The sequence below is a fragment of the Anopheles aquasalis genome, chromosome 2 (genome assembly GCF_943734665.1).
Source record: "Anopheles aquasalis chromosome 2, idAnoAquaMG_Q_19, whole genome shotgun sequence".
NCBI classification, from domain to species: Eukaryota; Metazoa; Arthropoda; class Insecta; order Diptera; family Culicidae; genus Anopheles; species Anopheles aquasalis.
This window is the reverse complement of record NC_064877.1, coordinates 39425001-39438862: the sequence shown is the minus strand read 5'-3', so window position 1 is coordinate 39438862 and position 13862 is coordinate 39425001. Positions and strand designations below refer to the sequence as shown.

At 48.6% G+C, this 13862-nt stretch overlaps 2 protein-coding genes across 2 annotated transcripts; both read left to right on the top strand.

Annotated features, from left to right (window-relative positions):
• The first annotated feature begins 2646 nt into the window (after positions 1-2646).
• Positions 2647-7173, top strand: LOC126574874 (uncharacterized). Its single transcript, XM_050235283.1, has 4 exons — positions 2647-2900; positions 5653-5840; positions 6431-6723; positions 6796-7173. The coding sequence occupies exons 1-4, from the start codon at positions 2647-2649 to the stop codon at positions 7171-7173; spliced, it is 1113 nt and encodes a 370-aa protein (XP_050091240.1).
• Positions 7174-8285: 1112 nt separating this feature from the next.
• On the top strand, positions 8286-9276 carry LOC126574866 (uncharacterized). Its single transcript, XM_050235271.1, has 2 exons — positions 8286-8915; positions 9052-9276. The coding sequence occupies exons 1-2, from the start codon at positions 8286-8288 to the stop codon at positions 9274-9276; spliced, it is 855 nt and encodes a 284-aa protein (XP_050091228.1).
• The last annotated feature ends 4586 nt before the right edge of the window (positions 9277-13862 follow it).

The window sequence follows — 13862 nt, the reverse complement described above, 5'->3', positions numbered from 1 at the left end:
AACGCTTTGTCCTCTTTCCAGCCATAATGCGTCACGCAGTGAAAGTCATCTTCGATCTGGCCTGCCCTGCATTTTAAGCCAAGCTCCGCCTCGCAGAACCAGAAAGACACGCTCCGGCAGCCGGCTGGACAAACGAGGACGATTGCCATGGGCGCAACGATGTTGCCGACTTATAACGACTTCCAGGCGCATGATCCATCATTCCTTTCACGCACAGTCGTGCCACGGTGATATTATACTTCTCTGTCTCTGCGGCACTCCTTTGTGGCTTTCGAGTTTTAAAACAAATTTCCCAAAAACCACTAACCGTGAAACAAAACCCCGGAAATGGTCTCATATTACCGTCGGTCATCGCCAGATCATCGCCGGATTCGCGTGCGTTCCGCGATGCTCATTACGCAAATCCCGACGATCGCTATCATCGCAGCGGGAGACACGGGCGTCGACGGAGCGGCCATGACTGCCAAATTGCGTCGCTAACAATCACACCAAACTCCCCCGCCCATTGTTTGAACAAAAAAGTAACAAACATAAAACAAAATAGATCACACTAAATGACGAGCCAAGGAGCCGCCAGGGTACTCTCTCTCTCTCTCTCTCTCCTTCTCTCTGTATCCTCTGGACCATTTTCGGTGTTCTTTGAGGTAGCGCGCTTCTTGGCTTCTTTCCCCTCTCGTGGCTTTGTTGCTGTGGCCGTTGGTTGACGGCTAGATTCGCAAAAACTTGCTGACCGAGCGCCCCCGGCGGTTGGCGTACGTCACTTTCACTTTTGGCCACTTTCACGTTCACGAGGCAGATGATTATTGTTACTCTTTTCCACTTTTGCTTCCTTTTTTTCCCCTTTATTATTATTATTTTCGTTTTGTCTTTTCGCGAACCCTCCACCCCCCCCCCCCCCGCCTTTTCTCCATTTTCGCCACACTTTCGGGTCGGGATTGTGCGTGAAAGGAAAGGTTTGGCGCTTCCGGTTTTTTGTGCGCACTCGCCACGGCTCGAAAGATGTCTTTATCTTGGCCATGCACGGCTAACCACCATCCGCCTACCTCCGCGTGGCGCTCGGCCACGGCACGATGAACGATGGTCCAGGGAACCCGAGGGAACTGGACGGGACCGTCGGTCGTCGGTGAACCGCAAAAACTCCATTAAAAACACCAAACTCACGCGGTCAAAAAGAGGGAGACCACCAGTGGGCCCCGTTTTTTTGCGTAATCATTTTCGATGATTACTGGCGGCGGGGACATGACTTTGCTTTTGCAGCTTTTTTTTGCGTGCGTGTTCCTCGAGTGCCCGAGTGCCCGAGCGGCCGAACTGAAATGAGCTGCCACCAGGTGTTGGTTGCCCAAATTTCGCCGCGAAAAACCAAATTACCATCGTGGCGATCCCTTAATGCGAGCGATGGGATGAGATGGTGCTCTAGCACGGAAAACCCTTCACCAGCGAGGTGGGGACCAGGGGGGAATGGAGTGCATTCCTCGACTGCAGGTCAAGCTCGATTGGACCCGAAAACTCAACCTCCGGTTGCTGGGTAGGTCATCCGGACGTCGAATTAGTTTAAGTCTTCGGTGCCGTCAAAAAGCTCCCAGCGCAAAAAAAAGGGGATGCCAAGCTGTACCCTCGTCTCAGCCCATCGGTGACATCATCCTCATCTGATTTGACATAACCTAAGCAGCACCGCACAGCCTACTTCACCATCATCATCGCGGCGAGGCTCCACCGCACTTCAATCTGTGACGAACATCACGCGAGATGCGCGAGGGAAAGAGTGTCCGCAGGGGTCACTCCACCGGAACAATAGGTCACCGACGGCGCGGCGCACAATGAAGGAAGGAAAGAAGGTGAAAAGTGTCTCCAGCCAGCCGCTGAGTGGAGGTAGACATTTTCCCAATCCCACCGTCGCCTACTGCCTACTTGGTTGGTGAACTTTGCACAAACGTCAGACGTCAGATGGGGGTGCGCCCGCAGGTCGCGTAATTTCTTTCGAGGTTATGTAAATGTTCGCGCTCATAATCGCGCAATCCCCGGCGCCGTGTTAAACGGGGGCGGTAAGGAACCGTCGGAGCAGGAGATTCCCGGAGATATGGATCGCTGCATTTGGTCGCTGGTGGACGGTACATTGTTGTCTTTCGTTCCGATTTTCTCGGTTTTCGCAATAGTATACCCGTTTCATTTCCCATCGGATGAGCCGTCCCCCTTCACGGCCCTTGGCCAAACGTTTTTCCCACCGTTCTATGGCGGTCGGGTGGGAGGATCGGATCGAGCTGAAGCTTCTTGGAGCTTGGCAGCTACCTGGGCTGGTATATATACAATATTACGGGTACGTCTGAACCGTCAGTGGACATTCGTGTCACGTCGCAATCACAGAACTTAGTGTGCCAGTGCTCCGGTGAGTCTCCAACTCACTCCGTTTCGGCTAATCCGATTTCAGTGTGGACCGTTGTTCTCCGGAAGGTCCCGGGATTATCCTTTGGCAGGATTTAATTCTCGGTCGAATCCTCTTTGTCCTCTGTCTGTTCCGGTGATATGTGAATACAGTGCAGGTCCTGTGGTCCGCTTAAAGTTGTGTCAAAGTGTCTGGAGCAAAGTTTCGCCAAGAAGTGTCGCCCAATCCCTGGAATTGTTAAAATGGCAGTGTTAGTGGGTAGCATGATGATGGTGCTAGGACTATTCCAGTTCACCACCCTGGTACGTGGCCAGCTGGACGAGTTCGATTACTGCATCCGGCGGCAACCGTCGCCCGGATTGTTGCGATGTGCCGGCCAGCAAGCACTCAGCTCGCTGCAGTTTCTCGAGGAAGCCAACAACTTTACCCTCGCGACCGGTGTACTGATGATCAAGGACGATTCACTGCCAGCGTCACGCATCATACCCAACTTTATCGATCGCGATCCACTCGACTTCAGGCAAGTTAGTTCCGTCCGTTCCGAGGGACAAATCAAAACAATGTGCCCATCTTCGGAACACTGTCGGAAGTGGAGAAGACGGGCCGGGCCAGCCAGCTGACTTCATTCTCCTCCGCCCAACCGAACCACGGCGGGGGGAAATTGGGAATGAGGCGGCCAGTCCGAACATTGGAATTTGTGTCAATCGATCGAATTGGGAACAACCGATGAGTGAGCCCAACCGGCCGTCGCGTTCCTGTGGCTTCCCCCTTGTCCCCTTTTCCTGCTGTGCTTTGAATAAATTACGATCAAGTGCAAAACGAACGAAAACAAATGAGCAAAGCGGACACCCCCGCCGCTTCCCTTGCCACGGCTATCAGGTTTTTGGTGGATCTTTCACGCCCTTCGCTCACTTCGGAGGGGGCGATCCGATGCGTATGCGTGTGGGGTTGGTGCTTGACTTTCTTTTTTGTTCGAGGCCCATGTGTTGGTGTGTTTGTTTTTGGGGGAGGGGCGCAGAGGGAACCTAGTTCTTTCCATGTGTTCTCACTCACCCACGGGGTGGCCACATTCCGATTCCCGTGTACAGTGCCATCCAACCATTCCGCTGCCCACGACAAAACGGACGGCCATCCAGCGGCCAAAGCCATTTTCATTGACGACCGATGAGGGGCTCACAACTCTATCTACCAGGTGACCGGTGGTCGAGGCCCAGGCCCAAAGTGGGATCCGAAATGGATGTCACGAAATGCGTTAATACCGCTTCCGTGCCGAATCTCAATTAGGTCGGTTTGATCTATGACCGAACAGCCGGAACGTCAAACGTGAAGTGGTTCGATTCGCTCACTTAAGAGCCAGGCATCAGTTTTGCTCGCTTGTCTTGGGGTTTGTTTTGCGGCAGTTTTGCGAGTGCAACATAAGCTCGAGGACGAAACATCGTGATCGCTTATTCTGCAAGCATATGATGAACTTTAAAATCGTAAAAGCAACAGTAATTGATCTTGTCAAATTGTATGCCTTAAGGGGGGCTTCGGTATTTAATTTTTATTTGCGACACATGTTTTTTACATTTTTCCCTGAAAGCTGATACTTTCAAGAATATTGTGAAATTTTTTTGGATCAATCGAAGAAAAACTGACAAAGATACAGATTTTTTTAAATCCGCGTTTCATACAAGGCTCCATGCAGCTCGCTACTTTGAAGAGCGTTTCCCTTAACCAGCGGTTTTAAAGTCGGTGTCCATCGTACCGTAAAAACTACTGGGCCGATCGATTTGAAATTTTTAACACATAATTTGCACACTTTTTGCCAGGTAACCCCGTCGAGAGATCATTAAAATTGTTTATACCTTTTTTAAAACAATTCTCTAAAGCTCTTTTTTTTTTGGCAGGATCGCAAAAAGCACCACTTTTTCAACTTCAAAAATCTGCCAAAAATCGAACAATTGGAATATCAACAAAAATCTTTCTGGGGTTACATAGATAAACTTATAACCTTTCTAACGAATATCGATTTGTATGTTTCAGATGATCCGTCATGTCGCAATCGTTTTGTTCATTGGAACTCTTGATTTGCTCTTCCTTTAGGTGCTCCACTTCATCGAGATTCGTTTGAAATTGCTTGAAATAATTTTTACCATAACTTTGTAAAGCTCGTTTTTAAATCAATTAAACACAAACCATCATTTGATCAGCTTCAAAATGCTACCGAAAATCGCCCAAATTTAACAAAAAAGCTTTAAGACTAGTTTGTAAAACTAATCATTTAACTAAAATTTATTGATTTGTCTGCCCATGTCTGCCCGAGACAGATGGCTGAATTTTATTAATTTGGATTAAATTGCTTGTGAATATCCTTCGCAAAGCTATGCGCTTGCATAACATTTACAAAACAGAAAAGGTCGATGGTTTCTTCGCGAGAAATGAAATGATACATAACATAAAGCTTTTTTGTCGTCAAGCTGATGGTCATTCATGTCAAGCCGATGGTCGATAATTAAAACTCATTTCCTCTTATTTGTGACAGTCGCTAGAAGCATCGGGTCAATTGCCAAACTCAATTCAAGTGAAAAAATTACTCTATAATAATATCATTATCATCAGGAGCAAGCATTAATTGACTCTCGACCTCGGCCGAAGCACACATGAAACAGATATCAATCGTTCCATGCATCGCAGCGAGAATAATTTTGCACGAGTTGAGAACCTTATTAAGAGCTGGGAGGGAGCAATGAATCCGAGAGTTTTTTTTTATCCAAATTGACCTCGACCAAACTGACAAAAGTGCCTCGTTCGGTTTAACCGAAAACGGTAATCGACATAATTTGGTCGCGATGCAATTAACTTCTTCCTGACGACTGACGGCCACACGATCCCACGTGTGCACCACCACGCGCACAGCAATCTCTATCCATCGTGCTACTGTTCTCGCTCCAACCGACCACACATCCCTTTGATCTTCTGAACCGCACAAATGCCCGGCTCGTCGTCGTCATCGTGGTGCCGTGGAGCTACTTTAATATGTTAATGCATCTGCTCTGCCAGCGCTCGCCTCGCCTAGCAATGGAATCGGGCTCAGTTGCCGGCTCTTTCTCGTCGCTAGACTTTGCTTTTACATTCCGGTCAATCCAGCGACCACGAGGGCAAAGCATGAATTATCCAAATAGCCTCAATGCCACAGTGACAGTCATCGGTTCCATCACTGTACGGCTTCCATCTCGTCCTTCACAAACGCGTGAGTGTAATGTGTGTTTTCTTTTTAACGTCGTCGACAGAGGAATACTGGAGAATGCAGGCGCCGTGATGGCCCAGCGCCAGATGCTGTGGGACATGGGCATCATCTATCCGGGGCTGAAGCTGAAGCTTGGCCCAACCGCCGGTGCGGTTGGCATTTTGGAGTTCGTGCTGGATCCCGCGGCGTCCCAGAACGATGAACGATCGCTGTTCGAGGAAAAATCCACAGGTATCCGATAATTTATCCCATCAATACCATGAGCTGAGGTATCAATTGGTTGTAATCGTGGGATCTGATATATGACGCTGATTTTGTTGATGCTACATGAAGGAAAATATTCTCCCTACTCCTAAACATGCGTATTCATGCTGCTTGGCAGTTTGTTAGATTGCCGTTTTGTTCAAAAATTTCAAATATTCTCTTTGGTGCCAGAGCGCCACCTCGGCGGCACTGCATCTGTTTATACTGAACGGGCTCAAAAGTTCACTACCTAGAGGACGCTAGTGTGCATTAACTTTTTTTCTCGCTCTCGCATTAGAGAGTGAGTGAGAAAAAAGATCCGATACCTTTCTCGCACAAGAAAGTGTTGGAATCCCCTTTTTGGAAAATTTTGGAATAAATTACTAACTTTAATTCTTCAATTTCACTTCATTGCTGTTGAAGAACTCACTCAACTAAATCAACAAATCAAAAGCAACACAAGTGACTTTTTCCTTTCAGCAATGTTGCCCAAATCATTCGGATTAATCCAAAGAATTTTTCAAAAATCGTAACCTCTCTACACAACAATCCTGTTTTAATCCTATTCCCTCTTCCAGCCCGTATTCTCACCAAGAGCTTCGTGGTCCCGTTTCTGCTGGGGCTCAAGTTTAACCTGGCCACCCTGCTCCCACTGGTGTTCGGTGGACTGATTTTGCTAAGCAAAAAGGCTCTCATCCTGGGCAAGATTGCTCTCTTCCTGTCCGGCATGTTCGGATACGGTTCCTTCTTTGCACCGTCGCTGGTCGGTGGCTTCGGAGGTGGTGGCTTCGGTGGCGGTGGTTTCAGCGGTGGCTACCATGGTGGTGGGTACGGGTTCGGTTCGAAACCGTTCCGCTACAACAACCCACTGGCCGACAATCCGGACTTTGACGATCACCAGCATCATCACCATCATCACCATGACGATCACTATCATCACCAGCATACGCACCATCACGGGGTGTCGCAGGCCGATGATCTTACGAGCGGTGGTTACTACAAGAAAAAGGACAAATTCCTGAACCTGGACGAGCGTGTTGAACCAACGGCGGCACCACTGGTCGACAAGTTCTACGAGTACGAGAAGCAACAGATGCTAAAGGACCGCACGGCCCGTCTCTTCGAGCGGAAGTTTTACGAGAAAGAACGGGAACAGCAGCAGCACGCACCGGCCGGTGGATTGTCGACGGGTGGTGGAGAGTATCCGTTCGTCACTTCCGATTTGACTACCGATCGGAATGAACGATCGCTGCCCGATGGTGGTGGCACTGGTGGAGGAGGTGGTACCGCTGGACGTAACTTTGCCTGGAGTGACCATTAATCCAAGACCCACTGCAGTGCCAAGGATATATGAGTCACGATTCATCGCTGCTGCATTTATACATTAAGAAGTCAGCTTTTCAGAAGAGCTGAGCTGCTGATAGAGTGTAAGGCCATTGCTGCTGGTGCGCTATTTTCATCATATGAAACTCACATAATCTCAAAAATAAACGTGTACTACCTGTACTTACTGCCGAATTCTTATTTACTATCCTCTATGGTGGTCTAATGAAAGAAGCAACGGCTCACAATTAGGCGGCATTCTTGTGTGGCTTCGTCCCAAAAAGTGCAAGTCAAAGCCAAGTAGCGGCCACCACCACACGGCAGCACACAGGGAGAAGAATCATCCGATGATGAGGCCCCCGTTTCGCTCTAATGGCCACCCCGTCCGGTGAATCGGGTTACTAAACCAAACCCCCCCCCCCCCCCCCCTGGACCCCGATCGGAGCTACACGCTCGTCAGCATGAGCAAATCTGGGACTACCGCCCCAGTCTACGGCAGCCATTGCACCTAACCAACCAACCAGCCATTCGGCGTCCCAACAACAATCAACCCATACCCGACACGCATGCGCGTTGTGCCTAATTAATCACTGGGGATCCCGGGCACACGGAATTGCGCACCGCAAGAAGCAGAAGAACCATCCCATGCCCGTCCGTACAGCACTGGCACCGGCGTTGTCTGCGAGCCACTTTCTTTCTCCCCTCCTGCGGCATTCCAGGCCGGCACTAGGCACTGGCGCTTGGTGCGTGGTTGGCGTGACCTAGCGCAGCCTCATTTGTGCCACCGATCCGGAAGAGCAAGGCCACCGCGAGAACACACGGCGAAACAATTAAGAATTCGAGCGCCATCTCCACCCGAAAACCGCCCCAAAAAATGGTTCCGTCTGCTGACTTTACGGGTCATAGTAGCCCGGGGATAATGAGGACATCCAGATTTGACAATTCCGATGTTTCCCCCCCTCCCCACAAAAACATTGAGACGACACTTGACGAACGACATTAGAACGCACGTTCCCGAACTCGATATAAAGCGATCCGGATGCCGGTTGGGGCAGTCTATTTGCATTTCGGTGCTCGGTGCTCGAGCACATCCTCGAGGCATCCAGAAAAATGGCACGCAGTCCGCAGTGCCAGTTGCGGTTCATTATCGGGACGCTAGCGCTCGTACAGTATCGACTGTTCGCTCCAGCCAGTGCCCGGGCAGTGATAGAACACGCAACACCCGCGAACAGCACACTCCCCATGGTGGTGGCCGCCGTAAGCGCACGACATCTGTTCGATCGTGTCCGTGGTTGTTTCGAGGCTGGCCAGCTCGGTGAGTGCTTCGGTGATGAGGTGATCCGTCTGATGGACCGAGCCATCGACGGGAATGTGACGTTCCGCGTGACTCCGTTTGTGATCGTGCGCAAAAATCCGGCCTGGAAGGCAGAGATGGCACCGCGTGTGACGGGCCACGGTTGGGCCGGAGTGCTCGGTAAGCTACGGGCATTCCTGGCGTCCCGGCTGTTCCAGCTCAGCCTCGTCGATGAGCAGGGTCAGTGGTCGGGATTGCTGCTGCTCGAGCACTCGGCACAGCTCGAGGGTCGCGGCAAGAAGCACAAACAGAAGCACGGTGGCATGTTCTCGATGGCACTGATGGCGCTGATGGCAATGATCGCGCAAGTCATTCTCGGCAAGGTGGCCGTCCTGGCGGCGGTCGCACTGATTATGGCCAAGATTGCGCTCGTCTTTTCCACTCTGGTAAATACGCTTGCACCGCTGTTCTCGCATCTACGGCACGGTTGCAGCAGCTCTGTGTAGTACGTAGTGATCGCACAGCTGACACTGGGCTAAACCGACTCTCTCTTTCTTCTGTACACCCTTACCCCTTTTGCAGAATGGATTAAAGAAGTCAACGGGTTCGGGCGGTGGCCACGGAGCGGAACATGTCGTGTACGATCATGGTGGTGGCGGAGGTGGTGGCGGTGGTGGTGGCTGGCAGCGTAGCATCGATCCACGGAAACCGTACCGTAGCTATCAGTACTACGAGGATGAGGATCCCATGCCCTACCGGAAGCGGAAGCAGGTGTACGACTATCAGGATCCGATGGATGGTGCCTAGCTCAGCATCAGAGAGAACCGCGGCCAGAACGGAGGAATGTCCCGTCCTAGGGCACTGTAAATAGCCACGCAATAGTGAAACCAACGAGTTCTGACTTGTTTCCATTTTTTAATAAAACGAATTAAGTATCCACAATGTACTAACGGGTCAATTGGAACAACTGTAACCACTGAAAGGGCTCGATGGAGGGCGACAATCAGTGGCATTTCGATCCTAACGGACTTTCACCGCTACCGGTGCAGGTGTTGCATCCCGAACCGGAGAACCAGGCTGTTTACCTTTGATCACCCAACAGAAAACGACGGAAGATAGAGACAGAGAACAATAACTGCTGGCTTCTGGTGCTGGTGCTGATGCTGATGCTGGCACCTTCGACCGATCGCCGTCGATCTGTTGGCGTAATCGATTTCACTTTTCCCATCCACCCCATCGATCGTTCGGAAAAGTCACGAACTGCCGTCTTCGTTAATCGGATTGCACGCGCGCCGCAATAATGTTACGACATCCGCAGCGACATCGGTGGAAAGCGCCACCGAAATCCAGCGCGACTCACCCGCGCCAACCGCTGGAAAATGCTAAATGCTGCTGTTACCGGGAAGGGCTGGAAGGGCCATCGGGCAGTAATCTCGGTGGAAATTTCTCCATTTCCGATTTCCCTTTCGTCGTCTGCCTAATTTCGATGAGTGGTCGCGCGATCTCGCTAGAAGAGCTGTAGTCAACGGGAGCGGGAGGGATTAGCCGATCGTGAGCATGCATTTCGGTGTCAGTCGCGCTTAGTGTTCGCGCACACCCATCCAGTAATCGAAGGGAGGGTGCAACAATGCAGGGCAGATAACTGTAATTTGCGACGAGAAGTAACATTCGTTCGCCTTTGCTCACGTTACTCCCGAGGGACGTACCTGACTGATTGCAGGGGCGGTGGGGGGGGGGGGGGGGGGGGGGGGGAGAAGGCGTATGGAATTATGGAATTAGACAATCGAAACATTAGAGGGCGCATGAATCGTGAGCCGGTTAAGTATCGCACTTTTCAATTAACTGCCTCACGTTCCGGTTTTGCTGAGCAAATTTGACAATGGAAGCTGTGAGAAAGGCGTCAAAGGCAGATTATTTATCCAATTGTTTGAAGCGGAGGTGGAGAAATAGATGTTTTTTATTGTATTTCTATAAAAAAAATAAAGCATGAAGGGAAGTAGAATAAAAAGTGATAGTATTGGCAGATATTGTAAGTTATTCGATAAAACCAAGGAAAGCGTTTGATTGATCAAAGCTCGGATTTGTGTTATCATAGTTTATTTACATTAATTTTCATTTGTTTTATGTACAACTCAAAATTTCTGATTAATGCGAAAGATCGACTATTTCAATGTTGAGCTACTAGAACTCTATTGAGCGGTCCTAAACGGCTGAAAAAAATCCTATTCTTCCGATTAGGATGTTCTGTTCTTCCGAAATCGTTGATACGTTCCAACAAGATCAACTTTTTTTTGGTTCCATCTCGATTTGGACCTATCATCCCCTCTCCATCCATCTAGGTTGTATAAGAAGACTTTAGAGACTGAATTGTTGTCTGCCACTCTCATAAAAGACCGAAACTTTAATGCTTGAAAATATTCGCCAAAGCGAATCCATTCTGCACGAATATTCGGCACACCAATGAAGAGCACTCGTTTGATTTTCACGGCGCACGGTCAATCGTCTTGTATCGCCACTGCGCAAAGTAAAGTTTGATCTTCTGAATTAGTGACAATCTTTGAAACTCTCGAGGCAGGTCTCTTCGACTTCAACTACGTTTTCCGGCGAAATAGCTTGCTATGCTTGCAATGATTTGGTAGAATCAACGTAAAATCTATTTCTTTGGTGAAAAAGATAGGCATGCTGTGCGAGAAAATGTCTCTCATTACAGCTCCAACTGTTTTTGCTCACTGTTCTCACTACGTCAGCGGAAAACTTTTTAAATTTCCAAGTCGTCCCATTTTTCTCTTTCTTTCTTGCTAATAGCACGGATATTTAGACTCATGAGAATAAATAAAAATGATGCCTTACACTAATACCTCAGCAAAATTTATGAAACTTTCCACAATTAGAACGTTAAACATAACCTCATCATCGGCCCTCCTCAAATGCTCTGCTATCTTGTGCACGTCACACAAAAAAGAAATATTTATTCTCACGAACGCTCTATAATCTGTGTCAAAAAGCCTCGATTTGAAAGTCACTTTTTACCCTCGGATGCAATGAACGTGAATGGTAATGATATACATCGCCAACCACACACTCTCGCCTCACAAACCTGCAGATAACCTGCAGCAACCGCCACTGCACCACCAGCGCCACACAATTTCTGGGCGACTCGACGGAAGCCAGAGTGGAGAAAGAGCTCCAGCATCAGCCAGGGAGGCTCTGCCACCCACCTCCTAAGCACACATACTCCCAACGGTACGAGTGGTGGGAGGCACGAGTACAAACCGGGACTACCTCAACCAGGTGCGCGAAGAAGATGCTCTCTCAAGTCGATGCACCACCGCCGATGGACCGCCATGCCACGCCACGCGGTATGATGTAAAAAGGGAGAAAAACTCGTTCCGCTCGATCCACGGCTGTGGCCGCGGCCACACAGATACACGATGATGTGAATCCCATTGCGAAAGGTATTGCGCTGCAGTAGCTGCAGACGCTGCAGACGAACACAATAAAGAATCAGAAACGTGGTGGAAATGGCAGCGAATCAAAGAATGTGACAAAGAAGGGAGAAAATAGAAAGAAACCACCTCCGGCGGGGCAAAAAGTAAACTCGGAAATATGCTACCAAGTTCCCCCGGGCCACCAGCAGGAGGGAAGTTGGTAAAGTTGGCGCACAACCCCCTGGATCGTACGCCGCGGGCCTGACGAATGAATCACATGAATCATGAATCGAGTGCAGAAGAGGAAGGGAGTTTGTTTTTCTGCCGCGACAACGAATAAGTCACCGAAGACAGTGGGGGACAGAATGGTGGAAACGATGGAAGCCTTCCTCCTGACCGACGGACGGACCGCTTCGGTCACTTCCACCGCCGACGACAGTAACGGAAAACTTTTCCTTTCAAATTGGCGGAAAAAAGATAAATTTCGTAATCGCTGTTTGGGAGGGAAGTGAAGAGGCCATGGATCGAGCGACGATCGGTCGTGTGCGGCAATGACCTTTCCTCGCCTGGAAAGAAGATGAAAGTTATAGGAATTACATTAGCCAGTGCGTCACCGGAGACTCGGCAAGGATGGATGTAACCGATCGAATCGATCGAACGTCGGGATCGAAGAGCCGTCTTGAGGATTTAGCATAAATAGAATTGAAAGTAGCATCGTCGCTGTCTCATCAACTGATTGGATTGGAGAATCATTCCACTGGAAGCCGTTCCGTTTCGTGAATGTTAGATATTTATCCTCCTGGTTCAATCAACATAAAATTATTGGAATCGCAGATGTCGTGAGGACAATACAAACAAAAAATACAATCATAGGAAAGTATGCTGATGCCAGATGGACTTTTTTCCATGATTCGATCGATTGGTTAAGAACGGTTCGGATGGAAAACAAAATATCGATGACCTTTTTAAAGATATTTAAAAAAAACGTAGTAAATTTGAGCGTTTTGAATATTGGAAACATTCAAGGAAAAGCCATGACTTTACTGATAGTTTATTATGATTGTCTCATGTATGGTTACTCCTGAAACATGACGATAGTTTGAAATGCTTGCTTATTGCATTTTAAAGCACATATTGATCATATAGACTATTCTGGTGTTCATGGTTGGTTAAAGCTGTGATTCATAAAACATCCTTTGAGCACAAGGCATCGAAAACGAATAATATCTTGATTCTGATCATTTATCTCAAACTCAACGAACATGATTGTACAGAGTGCGCCACTTGATCTTTCAATTGTTGTAACAGATTAATGCACCAAGGAACGGTCTGGCAAATTAGAAATATGAACAACCAAGCAATTAAACCCAAGAATTGTTGAATTTTGCCTCGCATCAGGTCAACAAATACTTGCACTGCAAGCAAGGAGTACTAGAAGCAGCAGCGATGATGCCAGCAATCGATCGCGCTCCATATTTCTAAAAATTCCTTTGAATTTTATATTGCAAATAATGTACGTATTATCACGATTCAACCACCGAGAAACTCTTCTCAAATATGACATATCTATTCCTGTCTAACCAGAATATAGCACGCAGGCATGCGGGAGTTGAGAGGATCCGAGAAATAAAGAAAATCGTGAAAATGCAAATCATTCAGCGATCTTCTGGAATGAATATCCCTTGCTAGCTATAGACTCGATCCTACAGAATGGATATTTCTTTACATGAAGGACATACAAATAACGAGCTAGGGACGACCTTGTTCGTGAAATTGAAATTTTAACATAAACATCAGTTACCATGCTCCATACACGTTGACTATCGCTCGAATAACTAGCTCATCTAATTCAATAATCAAGTTCCGCCTTATGATCCCCCATCCCCGTTACACGTGTTTGCCGATCAAACACACACTGGCACGTGCACCGCATCCGTGCATTTCGCGGTTACTGGCCCTCCACAA

Bases quoted from the DNA above. Each gene is read 5' to 3' on its own strand.
- LOC126574874 (XM_050235283.1), top strand. From the start codon at position 2,647: ATGATGGTGCTAGGACTATTCCAGTTCACCACCCTGGTACGTGGCCAG. The intron at 2,901-5,652 runs GCAAGTTAGTTC...CGTCGTCGACAG, and splicing joins CGCGATCCACTCGACTTCAG to AGGAATACTGGAGAATGCAG. The intron at 5,841-6,430 runs GTATCCGATAAT...TCCCTCTTCCAG, and splicing joins GTTCGAGGAAAAATCCACAG to CCCGTATTCTCACCAAGAGC.
- LOC126574866 (XM_050235271.1), top strand. From the start codon at position 8,286: ATGGCACGCAGTCCGCAGTGCCAGTTGCGGTTCATTATCGGGACGCTA. The intron at 8,916-9,051 runs GTAAATACGCTT...CCCCTTTTGCAG, and splicing joins CGCTCGTCTTTTCCACTCTG to AATGGATTAAAGAAGTCAAC.